Consider the following 21,551-nt stretch of genomic DNA (forward strand, 5'->3'; position numbering starts at 1 on the left):
CATTCACAGTAAGGAGTGTTTTCTGCTCAGCCTTCTGACAACTTCGATGCAGTGTCTTATTGTTTCATCAGGGAACCCCTGGCTGAGAAAGGTAGGGGGTGCTGAGACTAGCCTGGATTCAAGGGTTGTGTTCCCTCTTTGATGCTCAAAAAAGACCTTGGAACTTTTAAGGCCTTGAGATGGGGTGAAATAGTCATGTTCTTTCAGGACTTTGCTTTATGGACCTGGTTGGAGATAAAGAACAGACAACAGGACAACAGACAACAGACAACAGACAACAGACAACATCTCTGGGTCCCAGATGGTTGCAACTTGAGTTCCAGCCACCAGGCTTCAGAGTCAGGTGCTGATGTTAGTTACAAATCACCTTTGGAGAAGGAATAGAGAGGAAAGAGTTTTTGCCCAGAGAGCAGTGTGGTCAGGGGACCACGGGATCACACAGGGAAAGATGAGACAAGGGCGATTGCTTGTTTCTTTGCTCTATCAGTTCCCTGGAAGTTCCACCCCTGAGGACAATCTCTCTGACAGAGATTGTCAGAGTCACTGGTGGTGCCCCTGGCACCTGATTCCATTGGTAATAACTGTTTGTGTACACAATCCTGAGCCCAGAGTTTACTCAGCCCTGTGACAGCCCCAGTCTCCCTTCTGAGGGGGATGAGATGGCTCATCTGTAACATTGTACAAATGTTAGGAGGCAGACACCTAAAACATCCCTAAGAAACAGAAATGTGAAAAGGTAAAGTGGTTGTGTGAGGAGGCCTTACAAAGAGCTGAGAAAAGAATAGAAGCCAAAGGCAAATGAGAAAGGTAAAGATATACCAAATGGAATGCAGACTTCCAGAGAATAGCAAAGAGAGATAAGAAAGTCTTCTTAAGTGAACAGTGCAAGAAACATAGGAAAACAATAGGATTGCGAAGACTGGATATCTCTTCAAGAAAATTGGAGATACCATAGGAACATTTCATACAAAGATAGGCACAATAAAGAACAGAAAAGGCCAGGCCTAACAGAAGTAGAAGAGATTAAAAGGAGGTGGTAAAAATACACAGAACTATACAAAAAGTCTGAATGACCCAGATAGGCATGATGGTGGGGTCACTCATGTAAAGCCAGATTGTGGAGTATGAAGTCAAGTGGGTCTTAGGAAGCAGCACTCCAAACAAAGCTAGTGGAGGTGGTAGAATTCCAGCTGAGCTGTTAAAAATCCTAAGAGATGATGCTGTGAAAGTGCTGTTTTCGATATGTCAGCAAATTTGGAAAACTCAGCAGTGGTCACAGGACTGGAAAAGGTCAGTTTTCATTCCAATCCAAAAGAAAGGCAATTCCAAAGAATGTTCAAACTACCATGCAATTGTGTTCATCTCACATGCTAGCAAGGTAATGCTCAAAATCCTTCAAGCTAAGCTTCAACAGTACATGAACTGAGAAATTCCAGATGTACAAGCTGGATTTAGAAAAGGCAGAGGAACCAGAGATCAAATTGCCAACGTTCATTGGATCATACAGAGAGCAAGGGATTTCCAGAAAAACATCTGCATCTGCTTCACTGACTATGCTAAAGCCTTTCACTGTGTGGACCAAAACAAACTATGGGATATTCTTAAATAAATGCAAGTACCAGATCACTGTACCTGTCTCCTGATAAATCTGTATGCAGGCCAGAAAGTGATGGTTAGAACCAGACATGGGACAGTTGAATGATTCAAATTTGGAAAGGAGCATGACAAGCACTCTAGCTATTTAACTTATGTGTAGGATACATCATTCGAAATTCTGGGCTGCATAAATCTCAAGCTGGAATCAAGACTGCTGGGAGAAATATAAACAAGCACAGATATGAAGGTTTTACCACCCTTGTGGTAGGAAAGGAAAAGTAACTAAAGAGCCTCTTGATAAGGGTGAAAGAGGAGAGTGAAAAGGCTGGCTTAAAACTCAACATTCAAAAAACTAAGATCATGACATCCAGTCCCATCACTTCATGGCAGATAGATGGGAGGCAAGTGGAAACAGTGGCAGATTTTATTTTCTTGGGCTCCAAAGTCAATATGGACCTTAACTGCAGCCACGAAATAAAAAGACACTTGCTCCCTGGATGGAAGAAAAACTATGACATACCTGGACACTGTATGAAAAAGCAGAGAATCACTCTGCTGACAGAGGTTTGTAGTATCAAAACTATGGTTTTTCCAGTAGTCATGTACAGATGTGAGATTTGGGCCATAAAGAAGGGTGAGTGCCAAAGAATTGATGCTTTCATATTGCAGTGCTTGAGAAGATTCTTGAGAGTCCCCTTATACAGCAAGGAGATCAAACCAGTCGATCTGAAAGGAAATCAACCTCTGACCCCTGCTGTCCCAGCTTTGGCCTCTACCAAGGGTATCCAGGTGGAAAGAACTGATGCTTCCACTCCAAAAGTGCCTAATCATGGCAGCTCCAACCAAATGTTTTGCGGTTCTTCCCCTGGAGGAAGCTCAGAAATGCTAAAGACTTTATGTATCCTGGGTACCCCATTACATGAATGTCAACCTCCCCAGAAGCACTGGAGGCCAAGAAAGGGGTGTGCTGGGCCCTGGAGGATGGGGATGGATCAGGCATCCACAGGGGCTGTCACTTGCCAAGTGGGACAGGAAAGGACCCAGCAGGCATGTGTGGCAGAGAGCTGGTGACTGGATTGGGGTGGGAAATGGACATAAGGGAACCAGTCCAGTATAAAGGACCTCACCCAGAACACCTTGGAGCATAAATCCACTGACAAAGTTCATCTGAAATGGGACAAATAGAGTCTAGTTTCATTACCCCTTATAATCCCTCTGAATGAGGAGGCTGTGGAGTTGGTGGTGCCATCATAAACTCTTTCATGGACTAAACCATCCACCAGTCACTATCTTTGGGGCTCCCTCTCTCCAGCTCCAGTCATGTGGTTTTTTTAAGAAACTGACAATCACGTTTGCTACAGGAACAGGGTCATGTGACCTTGTAAAGCCAGTCATAGGACCCCATGGCTCTGCCAGGATAGTTGGTCCAGGGCTGGACTTGTGATCTGAGATGAGCCATTCAGAGCACTTCCTTGAACCTTGATAGCTCTAAGCTTTTTCCTTCCTGGTTATATGTCTTCAGGATATAAAACCCTGGGGCAGGTAGCTTTGGATTCCCTCACTAGGTGTAGAAGCCTTAAGAAAGAAAGAAAGCTGTCAGACTAAGACAGTCAAAGAAGAGAGAGGGGAAAGAGCGAGGATGAGAGAGAACTGATGACTTCTGATTTCTTGGGTCCAGCCACTGAGATCTTTGAATCTGCTCTAGTTCCTGTGTCCTGGATCCCCAGAATTCTTCCAATAAGTTCTCCCTTTCCTGAAAGCCATTTGGAGTTGGGCTTCTCTCACTTGTGATTCAGAATTGGTCCTAGATTCTCCCCGATCATTATGTACCTCCCAGATACAAACAGAGGCATCCATTTGTTTTAGAACCATTAAGAGTGAAACCTTTTATTTTTCAGTGAGAATATGACTTTCAGAGCACCAAACGAAGTTCACCAGCATCCTGGGCAGGAGTGCCCTAAGTGTGAGCAAGTGTGTGTTAGGACTGGCCTGACTGATTCCTGAACAAGTCCAAGCATTTACACAGCAGGAGCCAGGCCAATCCTGTTATTTCCTCGGTCATAAACTGAGAAATACAGCCTCAGGAAGACGTCACCCAGGATCCATTTGTCTGTGTCGTCCCCATGAAAGGTGCTAAGGCATAAGCTATTGGAAATCTGAGGGAGACAGAAATATACACCAGTTAGCCTGAGCCCTTGTCTGCAACCCTCCTCAATATCCAGACCTGCCACACTTCTTGGTTTTATTTCCTTCTTTTGATAAGTATCAAGTGGTTTCCTTAGAAGCTGGGGAATGTGAGGGTTCATGCAAAAAGTTAAAGGGCCAAGACATATGGGTGCCATGAGGAAGGGTGTGGGGGAGGCAAGGATTGGGAGTTTGGGATTATCAAGTGAAACTAATATATACAGGATGAATAAATAGCATAGTCCTACTATATAGCACAGGGAACTATATTCAATATCCAGCAATATACTGTAAGGGAAAAGAGTAAGAAAAAGAATATATATACTTGTTTTTGTGTAACTGAGTCACTGTGCTGTATAGGACAACTTAATGCAACACTGAAGATCAGCTACACTAAAACAAATCTTTTTAAAAAATGAACAAGAGTGGTCATAGTTCCTCTCAGTCTCTGTTTCTTTCAGTCCACTGTTCACTGCTTTCTCTACAGAGAATGCCTTTTCTTTTTCCCGCTTTTCCATGACCTATTTTTTGTTTAAAAAAAAAACTGTTAATTTTGTATTGAAGTATAGCTGATTAACAATATTGTGAGTTTTAGGTGGACAGTTAAGGGACTCAGTCATATACACGCATATCCATTCTCCCCCAAACTCTCTTCCCATCCAGACTGCCACATAGCATTGAGCAGAGTTCCCTGTGCTACACAGTATGTCCTTGTTAGTTATCCATTCTAAATAGATTAATAGCAGTGCCCACAATGCATTCTTTACGACTGCTCTCAGGCCCTCTAGGCAGCCTTCCTGGACCCACAGTTACAATCCCTGAAGACTTCAGACTGGGTCAATGACTTACCCTGGTTCTGCCATAGTCTGTGGCCCTCATCACTCCTAATCTGTTCCCAGCACACCTTTGCACAGCTACCGAGGTACCATTTGCATGGAATCCAGTATAGATTTGCCTCAACCCAAGCATCTCCTCTTTTCCCCATGAGGCTGCATTTTAGAATTACTGAAATTCCCTCTCTTCCTCAAAGCCTTCTTTGAGCCCATCAGCCTGCTCTGAACTCCCACAAGGAGCTGATAGGAAGCCTCCACCCTATACCGGGGCTTTGCAGTCACTGTGCACCCTTTATTCACCTTAGCATCCAACCTCCCCACAGAGGGGACTAGTACCCCAACTCAGAGAGAGAGCACTGAGGTTTAGCAAGGGGAAGTTGCAGCCAAGTATTAAGGTAATCGTGTTATTTATCACCCCAATCTGGACATTTCTGAGATGGGATGGGAGACTGCTAATCACTATGGTGGGACAGCACACTGCCAACCCCGCTTGTCACATGGTCTATTTCAGGGATTGCTAGAGCTGACTTTCCGTGTTCATGCACCTGAGGGCTCTGGTTGAACTGAAGCTCTGTGAGGACTGAGGCCCTCAGTGTTCCCCTCTCCTTGTGACTCCCACCATGCCAGCACAGAGTAGTGTCTCAACATTTATTTCTGGATGATGGATGTCCTAGACTGCCCTTTACTCTCAAGTGGTTGGTTTTGTAGGAGGCACTGGCCCAGCCACAGGGGCTCAGCAGCATCTGCAATGGTGTGACTTGGCCTGCAGAGGGACCCCTCCTCCCAGCAGCAACCCAAGAGTTCTTGCCTGTGTGCGTGTTAAGTCACTTTAGTCATGTCTGACTCTGTGCAGCCCTATAGATTGCAGCCTGCCAGTCTCCTCTATCCATGAGATTCTCCAGGCATGACTACTGGAGTCGATTGCCATGCCCTTCTCTAGGGGATCTCCTGATCCAGGGATCAAACCCGTGTCTCTTACATCTCCTGCATTGGCAGGCAGGTTCTTTACCACTAGCTCCATCTGGGAGTCCCAGAATTGAGAAGCAGCTCTCTGGATTGGCCCCTCACCTTTTGGATGTAGGCTTCAGCAGGCACTGAGTAATCAATGCCATTGATGGTGAAGATGACAGGAGGCAGGATACTGATGACAGGACATGAAACCATATACTGTTGGGGAAAGAGGGAAAGAGGTTGGCCCAGGAGATCCTTGTGTGGGGGAACCAGGAGAGACCTGGGTCATGACCCTTCACCTCGGAACCATAGGGCATGGCGTGGATGAACTTTTGGATGTTGGTGACTGGTCCTGCTGGGCCATGGATCAGTGATGTCCCGGTGTCCACAAGAGCCTCGCAGCCGTGTTCACAGCCAATCACTCTCCCATTCATGGAGATGCTAAGAAACAGTGGGACAAAGTGGGCATCAAGATTACTCAGAAGTCTCCCTCACAGCTGCCCCCTCCACGACTGACTCCCAAACAGTCCTTCAGCTCTTGCCCTGACTCTGTTTTTCTTTGCTCTCATCATGTCACCTTCTTTGATATCCTTAAATGCAGTACTTGAGAGGCAGTCCTAAGGTGAGGAATAGGACAGGGAGATCACCTTCTCCCTCACAAATTCACCAAAAGAACATTTGAATGCTGAGCAAATTCCACAAAACAACTTCTGAATGCCAGCAGAGGGCATCAGGCACCCAGAAAAGCAGCCCATTGTCTTCGAAAGAAGGTAGGAAAAAATATAAAAGACAAAAAGACACAAAAGAGGTAGGGACGGAGCTCCATCCCAGGAAGGGAGTCTTAAAAAAGAGAGAAGTTTCCAAACACCAGGAAACATTCTCACTGCCGAGTCTGTGGCGAGCCTTGGAACCACAGAGGTCAACATAACCGGGAGGAAAAATAAATAAATAATTCAAACCCACAGTTACGTGCCCAATGGTAACTCCCCCAGCAGAGAAGCAGCACAGATGTCTGCATCCGCGACTAGCAACCAGGGTCTGGGCAGGGAGGCACAGGCTGCATTGCTTAGAGTAAGGACCGGGCCTCAATGCCCCAGGGGTAATCTGAAGGAACTAACTTGGGGTAGCAAACCAGACTGTGGGATAGCTACCATGCGAAAAGCCCTAACCTAAGACACCGCCAGGCTCACTCACAGAACAAAGGACTCACTAGAGCTATGCGAAAAGCCCTAAGCTAAGACACAGTTGGTGATGGACAGGGAGGCCTGGCGTGCTGCGGTTCATGGAGTTGCAAAGAGTCGGACACAACTGAGTGACCGATCTGATCTGATCTGAAGACACCATCAGGCCCACTCACAGAACAAAGGACTGAGCAGAGCTTTCTGGCTGCAGACCATCCCCCTCCGGTGACAGGCAGCCAGAGCCGGAAGGGGGCAATCGCAGCCCCAGAGAGGCATTATCTACCAAACTGCAAGCCAGCTTTGTTGTTAACTAAGACTTCTTGGGATTCTGGATGGTCAACATCCACCTAAGAAGGTGCACCGGTTGTACACCCAGAAAACTGAGAGGCAGGGATGGGGGAGGCGATAAGTCACAGTGACCATGCTTGCCAAACACCTGGTCACCTGAGCTGCTTGGACCTGGGAAGGGCACAAAATGCAGGCCCAACCGAGTCTGTGCCTCTGAGGAATACCCAAGTACCTGAACCTGAGCGGCTTAGACCTGGGAAGTGCATACAACCCAGGGCCAGCCTCAGACAGTTCCTGGCAGAGCAACCTAGAGCCTAAGCAGTGTAGACAGGGAAAGCACACACACCATGAGCGGGAGCAAACCCAGTGTGGCTGAGTCACTGCAAGCACACACCAGTGTTATCTGTTGGCAGCGTCCCTCCCTCCCCACAGCACAACTGAACAAGTGAGCCTAAAAAAGTGTCCACCACCTCCCCCTTGTGTCAGGGCAGAAATTAGACACTGGAGAGACCAGCAAACAGAAGAAGCTAAAACAGAGGGAACCTCCTTGAAAGTGACAGGTGTAATAGATTAAAACCCTGTAGTTAGTACTGACTACATAGGAAGGGACCTATAGATCTACAGAAATATAAGCCAGAACAAGGAACTATCCGAAAATGAACTGACCCCACACTGCCCACAACAACACCAGAGAAAGTCCTAGATATGTTTTTACTATATTTACTATCATTCTTTATTTTTTAATTTTTTTAATTTTTAAGTCCTCTATTACTCCTTTAATTTTCATTTTTATAACCTATTACTTTGCAAAAATAAAAAGAGAGAGACCCTATTTTTTAAAGCAAACTTCATTATATATATTTTATAATTTTTGTGACTTTATTTTTTTCTTTAATATTGTATTTTTGAAAATCCAACCTCTACTCTAGATTTTTAATCTTTGTTTTTTGGTATTTGTTGTCAATTTTGTACCTTTAAGAACCCAATCTTCATTACCCATTTTTACTTGGGAGCAAGATTACTTGCTTGTCTGCTCTCTCCCCCTTTGGACTCTCTTTTTTCTCCACCAGGTCACCTCTATCTCCTCCCTCCTCCTTGTCTTCTCTACCCAACTCTGTGAATCTCTTTGTGTGTTCCAGGCTGTGGAAAGCACTTAGGGAACTGATTACTGGCTGGATCTGTCTCTCTTCTTTTGATTCCCCCCTTTTTCCTCCTGGCCACCTCTATCTCCTTCCTCCCCCCTCTCTTCTCTGTGTAACCCCATGAACATCTCTGAGCGGTCCAGACTGTGGAGCACACATAGGGAAGTGATTACTGGCTACCTTGCTCTCGCCTCTTTTGATTCCACCTCATCTCATTTGGGTCACCTCTAACTCCCTCCTCCCTCTTCTCTTCTCCATGTAACTCTGTGAACCTCTCTGGGTGTCCTTCACTGAGGAGAAACTTTTCATCATTAACCTAGATGTTTTATCAATGGTGCTGTATAGATGGAGAAGTCTTGAGGCTCCTGTAAGAATAAGACTGAAAACCAGAAGCAGGAGGCTTAAGTCCAAATCCTCAGAACACCAGAGAACTGCCTCCAGGGAACATTAATCGACAGGAGCTCATCAAACGCCTCCATACCTACACTAAAACCAAGAACCACCCAAGGGTCAACAAGTTCCAGAGCAAGACATACCACGCAAATTCTCCAGCAACAGAGGAACACAGCCCTGAGCTTCAATATGTAGGCTACCCAAAGTCACTCCAAACCCACTGACATCTCATAACTCATTACTGGACACTTCATTGCACTTCAGAGAGAAGAAATCCAGCTCCACCCACCAGAACATCGACACAAGCTTCCCTAACCAAGAAACGTTGACAAGCCACCTGTACAACCCCACCCACAGTGAGGAAACTCCACAATAAAGAGAACTCCACAAACGCAAAATACAGAAAGGCCACCCCAAACACAGCAATATAAACAAGATGAAGAGACAGAGGAATACCCAGCAGGTATAGGAACAGGATAAATGCCCACCAAACCAAACAAAAGAGGAAGAGATAGGGAATCTACCTGATAAAGAATTCCAAATAATGATAGTGAAAATGATCCAAAATCTTGAAAACAAAATGGAGTTACAGATAAATAGCCTGGAGACAAGGATTGAGAAGATGCAAGAAAGGTTTAACAAGGACCTAGAAGAAATAAAAAAGAATCAATATATAATGAATAATGCAATAAATGAGATCAAAAATACTCTGGAGGGAGCCAACAGTAGAATGATTGATGCAGAAGATAAGATAAGTGAGGTAGAAGATAGAATGGTAGATATAAATGAAACAGAGGGGAAAAAAGAAAAACGAATTAAAAGAAATGAGGACAATCTCAGAGATGTCTGGGAAAATGTTAAACACCCCAACATTTGAATCACAGGAGTCCCAGAAGAAGACAAAAAGAAAGACCATGAGAATATACTTGAGGAGATAATAGTTGAAAACTTCCCTAAAATGGGGAAGGAAATAATTACCCAAGTCCAAGAAACCCAGAGAGTCCCAAACAGGATAAATCCAAGGTGAAACACCCTGAGACAGGTATTAATCAAATTAACAAAGATCAAACACAAAGAACAAATATTAAAAGCAGCAAGGGAAAAACAAAAAAATAACACACAGGGGGATTCCCATAAGGATAACAGCTGATCTTTCAATAGAAACTCTTCAAGCCAGGAGGGAATGGCAGGGCGTACTTAAAGTGTTGAAAGAAAATAATCTACAGCCCAGATTACTGTACCCAGCAAGGACCTCACTCAAATATTAAGGAGAAATCAAAAGCTTTACAGACAAGAAAAAGCTGAGAGAATTCAGCACCACCAAGTCAGCTCTCCAACAAATGCTAAAGGATCTTTTCTAGACAGGAAACACAAAAAGGGTGTATAAACTCGAACCCAAAACAATAAAGTAAATGGCAATGGGATCATACTTATCAATAATTACCTTAAACATAACTGGGTTGAATGCCCCAATCAAAAGACAAAGACTGGCTGAATAGATACAAAAACAAGACCTCTATATATGTTGTCTACAAGAGACCCACCTCAAAACAAGGGACACATACAGACTGAAAGTGAAGGGCTGGAAAAAGATATTCCATGAAAATAGAGACCAAAAGAAAGCAGGAGTAGCAATACTCATATCAGATAAAATAGACGTTAAAACAAAGGCTGTGAAAAGAGACAAAGAAGGACACTACATAATGATCAAAGGATCAATCCAAGAAGAAGATATAACAATTATAAATATATATGCACCGAACATAAGAGCACCGCAATATGTAAGACAAATGCTAGCAAGTATGAAAGGGGAAATTAACAATAACACAATAATAGTGGGAGACTTTAATACCCCACTCGCACCTATGGATAGATCAACTAAACAGAAAATTAACAAGGAAACACAAACTTTAAATGATACAATAGACCAGTTAGACCTAATTGATATCTATAGGACATTTCATCCCAAAACAATTTTATCTTTTTCTCAAGTGCACACGGACCATCTCCAGGATAGACCACATCCTGGGCCATAAATCTAGCCTTGGTAAATTCAAAAAAATTGAAATCATTCCAAGCATCTTCTCTGACCACAATGCAGTAAGATTAGATCTCAATTATAGGAGAAAAACTATTTAAAAGTCCAACATATGGAGGCTGAAAAACACGCTGCTGAATAACCAAGAAATCACAGAAGAAATCAAAAAAAGAAATCAAAATATGCATAGAAACAAATGAAAATGAAAACACAACAACCAAAACCTATGGGACACTGTAAAAGCAGTGCTAAGGGGAAGGTTCATAGCAATACAGGCATACCTCAAGAAACAGGAGAACGGTCAAATAAATAACCTAACTCTACACTTAAAGCAACTAAAAAAGGAAGAAATGAAGAACCCCAGGGTTAGTAGAAGGAAAGAAATCTTCAAAATTCGGGCACAAATAAATACAAAAGAAACAAAAGAGACCATAGCAAAAATCAACAAAGCCAAAAGCTGGCTCTTTGAACGGATAAATAAAATTAACAAACCATTAGCCAAACTCATCAAGAAACAAAGGGAGAAAAGTCAAATCAATAAAATTAGAAATGAAAATGGAGAGATCACAACAGACAATACAGAAATGCAAAGGATCATAAGAGACTATCAGCAATAATATGCCAATAAAATAGAGAACTTGGAAGAAATGGACAAATTCTTAGAAAAGTACAACTTTCCAAAACTGAACCAGGAAGAAATAGAAAATCTTAACAGACCCATTACAAGCACAGAAATTGAAACTGTAATCAGAAATCTTCCAGCGAACAAAAGCCCAGGTCCAGATGGCTTCACAGCTGAATTCTACCAAAAATTTAGAGAAGAGCTAACACCTATAATACCCAAACTCTCCCAGAAAATTACAGAGGAAGGTAAAGCTACAAACTCATTCTATGAGGCCACCATCACACTAATACCAAAACCTGACAAAGATGCCACAAAAAAAGAAAATTACAGGCCAATATCACTGATGAACATAGATGCAAAAATCCTTAACAAAATTCTAGCAATAGAATCCAACAACACATTAAAAAGATCATACACCATGACCAAGTGGGCTTTATCCCAGGGATGCAAGCATTCTTCAATATCTGCAAATCAATCAATGTAATATACCACATTAGCAAATTGAAAAATAAAAGCCATATGATTATCTCAGATACAGAGAAAGCCTTTGACAAAATTCAACATCCATTTTTGATAAGAAATAAAGAGCCCTCCATAAAGCAGGAATAGAAGGAACATACCTCAACATAATAAAAGCTATATATGACAAACCTACAGCAAACATTATCCTCAATGGTGAAAAATTGAAAGCATTTCCCCTAAAGTCAGGAACAAGACAAGGGTGCCCACTCTCACCACTACTAGTCAACATAGTTTTGGAAGTTTTGGCCACAGCAATCAGAGCAGAAAAAGAAATAAAAGGAATCCAAATTGGAAAAGAAGAAGTAAAGCTCTCACTGTTTGCAGATGACATGATCCTCTACATAGAAAACCCTAAAGACTCCAGCAGAAAATTACTAGAACTAATCAATGACTATAGTAAAGTTGCAGGATATAAAATCAACACACAAAAATCCCTTGCATTCCTATACACTAACAATGAGAAAATAGAAAGAGAAATTAAGGAAACAATTCCATTCACCATTGCAATGAAAAGAATAAAATACTTAGGAATATATCTACCCAAAGAAACTAAATACCTACATATAGAAAACTATAAGACACTGGTGAAAGAAATCAAAGAGGACACTAATAGATGGAGAAATATACCATGTTCATGGATCAGAAGAATCAATATAGTGAAAATGAGTATACTACCCAAAGCAATCTATAGATTCAATGCAATCCCTATCAAGCTACCAACAGTATTTTTCACAGAGCTAGAACAAATATTTTCACAATTCATATGGAAATACAACAAAAAACTCAAATAGCCAAAGCAATCATGAGAAAGAAGAATGGAACTGGAGGAATCAACCTTCCTGACTTCAGGCTCTTCTACAAAGCCACAGTCATCAAAACAGTATGGTACTGGCACAAAGACAGAAATATAAATCAATGGAACAAAATAGAAAGCCCAGAGATAAATCCATGCACCTACGGACACCTTATCTTTGACAAAGGAGGCAAGAATATACAATGGAGAAAAGACAATCTCTTTAACAAGTGGTGCTGGGAAAACTGGTCAACCACTTGTAAAACAATGAAACTAGAACACTTTCTAACACCATACACAAAAATAAACTCAAAATGGATTAAAGACCTAAACGTACAACCAGAAACTATAAAACTCCTAGAGGAGAACATAGGCAAAACACTCTCCGACATAAATCACAGCAGGATCCTCTATGACCCACCTCCCAGAATATTGGAAATAAAAGCAAAAAGAAAACAAATGGGACCTAATTAAAATTGAAATCTTCTGCACAAAAAGGAAACTATAAGCAAGGTGAAAAAACAGCCTTCAGAATGGGAGAAGATAATAACAAATGAAGCAACTGACAAACAACTAATCTCAAAAATATACAAGCAACTCCTTCGGCTCAACTCCAGAAAAATAAATGACCCAATCAAAAAATGGGCCAAAGAACTAAATAGACATTTCTCCAAAGAAGACAAAGAAGACTCCAAAGAAGACAAAGATGGCTAACAAACACATGAAGAGATGCTCAATATCACTCATTATCAGAGAAATGCAAATCAAAACTACAATGAGGTACCATTTCACGCCAGTCAGAATGGCTGCTATCCTAAAGTCTACAAGCCATAAATGTTGAAGACGGTGCACAGAAAAGGGAACCCTCTTACACTGTTGGTGGGAATGCATATTAGCACAGCCACTATGGAGAACTGTGTGGAGATTTTTTTAAAAACTGGAAATTTAACTGCCATATGTCCCAGCAATCCCACTGTTGGGCATACACATCGAGGAAACCAGAATTGAAAAAGACACGTGTACCCCAGTGTTCATCGCAGCACTGTTTATAATAGCCAGGACATGGAAGCAACCTAGATGTCCACCAGCAGACTAATGGATAAGAAAGCCTTGGTACATACACACAATGAGTATTACTCAGTCATTAAAAAGAATACATTTGAATCAGTTCTAATGAAGTGGATGAAACTGGAGCCTATTATACAGAGTGAAGTAAGCCAGAAAGAAAAATACCAATACAGTATACTAACGCATATATAGAGAATTTAGAAAGATAGTAACGATAACCCTGTATGCAAGACAGCAAAAGAGACGCAGATGTATATAACAGTCTTTTGGACTCGGGGAGAGAGTGAGGGTGCAATGATTTGGGAAAATGGCATTGAAACATGTATAATATTATATGTGAAACGAATCGCCAGTCCAGGTTCGATGCATGATACAGGATGCTCGGGGCTGGTGTACTGGGATGACCCAGAGGGATGGTATGGGGAGGGAGGTGGGAAGGGGGCTCAGGATGGGGAACACGTGTACACCCATGGCAGATTCATGTTGATGTATGGCAAAACCAATACAATAATGTAAAGTAAAATAAATAAATAAATAAAATGTAAAAAAAAATAAATAAAATGCAGTACTTGAATAGGCTCTTTCCTACCTCAGGACCATGACACAAGCTGGTCTTCCTTCCTAGAAGACCCCACTCCCCTTTGACTAGCTAATTTCTCCTTGTCTTTCAAATTCCAGATTAACTGTCATGGTTTCAGTGAAGTCTTTCCCCCAGTGTATATCAAACTCCTGTCTTGGTCATTTTCTGTAGACTCTTCCTCATGTCTAGCATTTACCAAAGTGACAATTCACTATGTGTGTGAGTCATTTCACGTACATCTGCCTTCTTAGGTGTGAGGGCAAGTTTTATTCTCATTGACTCGCTAAAGTTCCTGACACACAGTGGATGCACAATGAGTGAATGAATGAATGTGAAAATAATAAATGAGGAACATCCAAAGAGCTATATCCAGTGTCTCAACGATAACGGGTCAAACACACAGTGAAGATGGATGTTCCCTGGGGCAACAGATTCTCATAGTGGGAGACAAGCTGCCCTGGGAGAGGGTGTCTCCCATTACTGCTCATTCACCAAGCTCAGACACTGAGGCCCTGGCCAGATGATACCTGATAGCCCACGGAATCTCCAAAGGACAGGGCAACTTTTGTCTGAGGGTATCACAGAGATTCCCATCAATTACTATGCTAGTTATCAGGCCACTCCTGGATCCCACCTTCCTAATTCTATCAATCACAGCGCCTCCTCCACTGTGTGCTCAGGATGGGGGTCAGGGGTGAGTAGCTATGGTTATGTGGAGTGTCTCTTTTTATGAGTTGCTTTCAGGTCTCAAGACCGCAGCCAACCTCTCTACATAGCTGGGTAGCTTCTCCCTAAGGAGACTAGATTTTCCCATTTGTTCAGGACTTTCTCTGTTTTTAAACTGACATTTATATGTACTGAGAACTTCCTCAGTCCTGGGTTCAGTTCAGTTCAGTCACTCAGTCGTGTCCAGTTCTTTGCAACCCCATGAACTGCAGCACGCCAGGCCTCCCTGTCCATCACCAACTCCCAGAGCCTACCCAAACTCATGTCCATTGAGTCGGTGATGCCATCCAACCATCTCATACTCTATCATCCCATTCTCCTCCCTCAATCTTTCCCTGCATCAGGATCTTTTCAAATGAGTCAGCTCTTCGCATCAGGTGGCCAAAGTATTGCCGTTTCAGCTTTAACATTAGTCATTTCATTTTCCATTCATTTTCCAATGAAAACCTAGGACTGATCTCCTGGGTGGACTGGAGAGGATGGACTGGTTGGATCTCCTTACAGTCCAAGGGACTCTCAAGAGTCTTCTCCAACACTACAGTTCAAAAGCATCAATTCTTTGGCCTTCAGCTTTCTTTATAGTCCAACTCTCACATCCATACATGACTACTGGGAAAACCATACCCTTGACTAGACAGACCTTTGTTGGCAAAGTAATGTCTTTGCTTTTTAGTATGCTGTCTAGGTTGGTCATAACTCTCCTTAACCTGGACAATTGGTCATCTTATCACAACTCTGTTCAGGCTGAGGAAATTCTCCCTGATCCTCTGTTCACCACACTGTAGGGTCCTCTAACCATGCTCCCCACGTCACAGAGCAGTGGGTGCAGCCCTCCCCCAGCTGCACAGACCTCTCTGGACCCTGTGAAGGACCCTAGTCTGAGCCCTGGTCAGAAGGCCTGGGATGATTATGAACCCATGGGTGATTTGTATATCTATGTGTTTGTGTGTTTGTTTGTGTATGTGTTTATGTGGTTCTGTGTGTCTGTCTCTCTGTGTGCTTGTGTGTATCTGTCTGCCTAAGAGTGTTTATATGTGTGCCTATATGTGCATTTATATGTGTCTGTGTGTGCTTATATGTGTGGCTTTATGGGTGGAGCATATCTCTGTGTGTGACCATGTGTCTGTGCATGCGTTTGTGTGCTTGCATGTGTCTAGGTATAGATGTGGGAGCATCACTTGGGGTGGCATTCAGAGGAAGAGGCTTACCGGTCCATAGTTATTAGCCAGCTTTTGGTTCGGGACACTGGTATCCAGTTGAGCTTTCCCTTGTGGTAGGAGTGGTCCACCCCACCTAACATCAACACACTGCCATTCTCCTTGTGGCTGTCAAGAGAATAAAAGAGGGAGATTCCTTGGAGGACTGTTATGCTGGGCAGTCTGAGGGCTGTGCTTGTCCACCCAACAAGGCCCTAATAGGGTCCCCATTTTACAGATGCAGAAATTGAGGGATTGAGATCCAGACCAAGATTAGTCACTGGCTAGAGTGGCACAGAGCAGGTTAGAAGCTGAGTCACTTGGCCAGGTTCCACCCACCTAGGCTTCTGAAGAGGCCCTATACCTCCTGCAACCTGAATACCCTCAAAGGACAGTGTGCTGAAGGGCTTGGGCTTCCCCCTTGTCCAGCCTGTAATTTTTTCAGAAAAATCAAGGCCTGAGAGTGCTAGGGGTGTGGCTTCAGGTCACCCAGGGTTGGTTTCACCTGCCTGTGACCTGTGCTGTCCATGGGGCCCCACATTCAGCAGGGCCCCGCACCTCTGTTATCTCTGTCTGGAAATTCCTAAGACTTGTTGGATAAGGTGTCCCACACTTCCATTTTGCACTGTCTCCTGAAAATTATGTAGTTGGTCCTGGTGAAATGTTAGTGAGGAAGGAAAGATTTCCACCATTGCTCACTTTCATTCCATTTCAAATTCGTCAGCAAACTGTGTTACTTTTTCTTCCAACTTTTATCCTGACACCTTCCATTGCTCTCCCACTCCCCTCACCCCCGAGACCAAGCCACTGCCCTTGAGCCCATGAGCTAGGCTGTGTTCCAGTAAAACTTCATTTACAAAAGCCAGTGGTGAAGCCAGGTGAAGCCCTGGGGCCGTAGTTTTCCTGGGCTACACAGTCTTTCAGGATACTTCTGTAACAAGTATTCTATAATATTCATCCAACTGAAAGCATCTCACAGCTAATTTGGAGAGAGGGCTTGTCCAGCTCAGACTTACGTGCTCAAGTAGAAGGCAAAGATAGGCTCAGAAATGGCACCTTGTTGCTTCAGCTTGTCAAAGATGGGGATGGTTCCTGGGACAGCGAGGCTGGGGTAGGACAAGCCCAGGACACCATCAAAGGGTGCGTTATCAAACCCGAATTGCTGCAGGCTTAGGCCAAACGGCTGGTCAGTGCTGACAAGTTTCCCGATCTGTGGGAGAGAACAGTGTTCGCACATAAAGGATTGGAAGTGGGACTGGTCTAGGGGGTGCAGATGCCATTAGAACCTCAGAGAAGAACTGAGTCCTGGCTGTGCCCTGGGTGGACTTCAGATGGTTAAAACAAGCTGGGACAGGAATTCGGGTTCCATTGGTGTGCGGACTTAAATTTTAACTAACACCAGCTATTTCTGCAAACACCATCTGAGTCAAATTGGCCTCATGCCTTCTATACAGGTGGGGAAACCAAGAGTCAGGACTGGACCCAATGGTGCCCTCTTGAGGACAAAATGAGTAGAGAGCAGGGTAGTCCTCTCTTTGGCATCACTATGATCTTATGACAGAAATGGACTGAATTTATTGCAATGTATTATGGATTCTGCGTTCGCAAGGAAGGCAGGAGCCCATTTTACAATGTCACTGGTAGGGTTCTTATGAATATGCTACCTGGGAAATACACATTTAGGGGTGTGTGTGAGAGAAAGAGAGAAATAGAGAGACAGGGAAAATCCTCAGGCACTTTGGGGAGGGAGGCCATAGATTTTACTAGACTCTCAGTGGCCCCCTAGAGTGAGAACCCATTTATCAAGTCCGTCCCATATGTGTGGGCCCCTGCTTTTGCTGCCTGGATATCTGAAGCCCTGGGCTGCCCCCAGGGTCGCCTGATCAGTTTTATTCTCTCTCAAATAACCCAAAACCTGCTTGAGTCCTGACAAGCCAGCCCAGCTACCACTTCTCAGATGTGTGACTTTGGCAAGGCCCTTGCTCTCTATACCTCAGTTCCCTCATGTGTATCATGGAACTAATCATAGTAATTTCTGTTTGGGGTTGTTGCAGGATTAAACAAGTTATAACCATGAAAGTACCCAGCACAGTCTGAGAATATAAAAGTGGGTGCTTTTTTTCCCTGTCCCTGTTCCCAGCCAAATGAACCTTGAGCTGCTCACGGGCAAAGGAGCTGCAAGTCCACACCCCAAGCCACTCTATGGGTTATCCACTCCAGGAGTTTGTGTATCAGCAGGGGCCCTGTCTCCCCAGGGACAGGATTCTGCAGGTAAGGCGGCTAGTCACAAAGGGAGTTAGGGAAGGACAGGCCCTTCCAGCTGGTCCTGCATCTGTTGTGTAAGCAGTGGTCACTCCATAGCCAGTTCTGACCTAACATAGGCAAATGGGGACCACGAGGGGGTTGATTAGTGCAGATCTGATTCAGCTTCTGTTTCCATGTTACCCGAACAGTGTCATAGGCAAGAACTCCGTTCATCATCCCAGATCCGTAGAGGATGTGGAAGGGCCTGCGCGTAAGCCGGAAGGTGGAAGATTTGTGATGGTCGAAGGTAATATGTGTATCTGCAGACACGAGAGATGAATGTCAGTCAGGTCATAGGGTGCAGGGGATGAGTCAAGATGGGGAATGCGGTACTCACAACAGGCAGGACTGATGCACTTGATGGAGGGCACCCACAAGTCAGATGAGCCTGTGTCAAAGACAACCCGGAACTCCTTAGGGGGTGTTCCAATGGTGATGTTACCCACATAGGCCATCTAGAGGGACCAGGAAGAAGTGGATTAGTGCAGATATGGCTCCCCTCGATTCCCAGACTGCTGCCTTCCTCTGGGTGTCACATGTCTCTTGAAATCACTTTCCAACCACCATTCAGCTCACAACCTTTGCTCAGAGTGTCTGCATTTGATATATTTTCCTGTGCTATGTGGTATGCAGGATTTTAACTCTATGACCAGGCATTGAAGCAGTACCTTCTGTATTTGAAGCCCAGAGTCATAATCACTGAACCCCCAAGGAAGTCCGGTGACCTCATCTGAGAAGCTCTCTAGTCTCCTCTTCAAACCCAGCCTGAGCACCTCCTTTTCCAGGAAGTCCTCCTTAATCAACCCCAGCCACTCCTTCTAAACTCAGACCATGTTTGATCAACACTACACAATTGGCCCTTTCACTAAACATGTATTTACTCTTTGCACATCTCTCAGGGTAGCTTGGCCATTCTTGAATAAGAGATGAGACCTTTTTCAAATCAATAATAATTATAGTGTTAGATTCTTATGGCATCAAGTGCCATAGGGTTTCAGTAAATTTTTGCTGTTTTGATTCTTGGATCTCTGGAAGCTGAATTCCTCTACCTGGGAATTCACACTTGATTTCCAGTTGGCTTTATTTTTTATTAGAGATGGCTTACCACTTCACCTGTAACTGAGTGGCTCACTTAGTTCAGAAAGAACAATCTCCCTCAAACTAATGCCACATCTTTGGCACAGAAATAGATGTTTACCTGCCACCTGGTCATTGCTGGGCCCAGTTACCACAGACCAAGAGTTAAGGATGAGAATGTCTTCTCCTCTGGGAATGGGGCCCCTGTTCCCCACTGTTTCTGCCTCCTGCAGGAGCCCCACCTGGAACCTCTAGATGAGCCCCACTGCTAGGCCAGAGCACAAGGGGGCGCTGTGGAGCACCAGCCTCCCAACCCACTCACATCCAGGGCGTTCCTCAGGGGGTGAGTAGATAATTTGGGGTCACTAGCAGAATCATCAGACATTCTATTGGCTTGTTCCTCCAGGAAATTGTTCAGCAAGTTTTTTTCCCTCAGGATTTCTCGCATTGTCTTCGTTTTAGTTAGAGGCATTCTTTCACCAAGCGTGAGGAAAAGGAAACAAAGAAGGAACAGCAGTCAGCCGTCAGTGTTATAGTATAACAGTCATACCTGGCGTTGTAATAGCACTGTATATTTTCCAAGCTTTTTTTGTTTTGACTGCCATCTATTATCAGAATGCTGTGCAAACACAGGGCAAAGACATAGGTTTGAATACAGATTCTGTTGTGTTATCTTGGGTCAGCCAGTTGAACATTTGGAGTCTCAGTTTCCCTATCAGTAAAAAGGTGGAAGGGATAACCCCCACCCACCCCCCATATAGAATGCTTTGGCTGTTAAATAACATTATGGATATAATGTACCTGATATATAGGGAGTCTCAACAAAGACAGCCATTACCGTTGCTGTTGCCACCCCACTATATCTTTCTCATAGAAGGTTAGGGAGGGAGGAAGAAGGGGGATTCTGATTCTCTCTTTACAGGGAAGAAATTTGAAATGCAAGGTGTTTGTGAAGTGACTGTGATCACACTGCTTGTTCGAGGTAAAAACAGTCTAGATGTAGCCTAATCATTCTCCAGAGTTGAAGCAAAAGAGAGGGGTGAGGGAAGAATCCAGGAGAAGGAGAACAAATTAGAGAAATTAAGAGGCTAGAGAAACAAGAAAGAGTCAAAATTGAAAAGAGAAAAGAAAAGAAAAAAAAACCACAGAGAGAGCTACATGAACAGAGACATCAAAGAGATGGAGAAATAAATAGATGAAGAGATAAATGAGAGAGATATAGAGATGCAGACGTGAACACATACACACAGAAGTAGAGACAGAACAGAGAGGACACCTAGAATAAAATGTAGAAAATGCTACTCAGCAGGACCACACATACATTTGCATAGGATGTGCACTGAACAACTGCAAGGTGTCCCATTTTCACACCGCACCCCCAGAGCTGTACAACCCTGCAGGTCTACCTCAAGACCCTGGGAACCCACATTTCCCATGGCAAAGTACTTGCCAATAAGTGAGAGTTGAACTTTAAGACCATCTTGGAATGATTATATTCCCTTCTAACCTTGACAGGTAGAAGAATATGAGGAAAATAAGAAAAAAAAAAAAAAACAGAAAGGAAGTTGATGCCACTTACAGTCCCTGTACTTACATGACTATGCACTCTGAGAGGGCCACCAGCACCAGCCCGAGGAGCACAAGCCACTTCATGCTTCTTTCCTGGCGCCAAGTGCTCGAAGAAGATCCGGTTCTAGTCTGCAGTGGTGATCAGGCCCTTCTAGTTATATATGTTCAGAACTACCTTAATTGTTCCCTTTAGGCCATTATTAGATTTGATAAAAATAGAAACCTCTCGATAAAATCTTTACCTCAATCAGTGCCCTTGGGGAGTGGACTTTGAAGATTCTCAGAATACAAAGAGTCTACTATAATCTCTTCCTTGAGGCTTGGCTAGAAAACTAAACTGACGTACATGGATTATCTGAGAGTGTGGAAAAATTTGCCAACCTAGAGACAAAACACTGCTATTAATGTGATAAGAGAACACTAGGGGCCAGGCTAGACATTTGTGATCTCATGTGGTCTTCCTAGCCAATGCACTTCGTGAGATG

General features: G+C 43.6%; 1 protein-coding gene across 1 annotated transcript; it reads right to left on the reverse strand.

The window, feature by feature from the left end:
- Positions 1-3,452: 3,452 nt before the first annotated feature.
- PAG19 (pregnancy-associated glycoprotein 2) lies at positions 3,453-21,189 on the reverse strand. The gene is made up of 9 exons (XM_006048209.3): positions 21,092-21,189; positions 19,820-19,970; positions 18,758-18,875; positions 18,562-18,680; positions 17,133-17,326; positions 16,129-16,245; positions 5,864-6,005; positions 5,682-5,780; positions 3,453-3,752 (listed from the first exon to the last, which is right to left on the reverse strand). The coding sequence occupies exons 1-9, from the start codon at positions 21,148-21,150 to the stop codon at positions 3,615-3,617; spliced, it is 1,137 nt and encodes a 378-aa protein (XP_006048271.1). The 5' UTR covers positions 21,151-21,189; the 3' UTR covers positions 3,453-3,614.
- Between the last annotated feature and the right edge of the window lie 362 nt (positions 21,190-21,551).

This window comes from Bubalus bubalis, chromosome 5 (genome assembly GCF_019923935.1).
Source record: "Bubalus bubalis isolate 160015118507 breed Murrah chromosome 5, NDDB_SH_1, whole genome shotgun sequence".
In the NCBI taxonomy this organism is placed as follows: domain Eukaryota; kingdom Metazoa; phylum Chordata; class Mammalia; order Artiodactyla; family Bovidae; genus Bubalus; species Bubalus bubalis.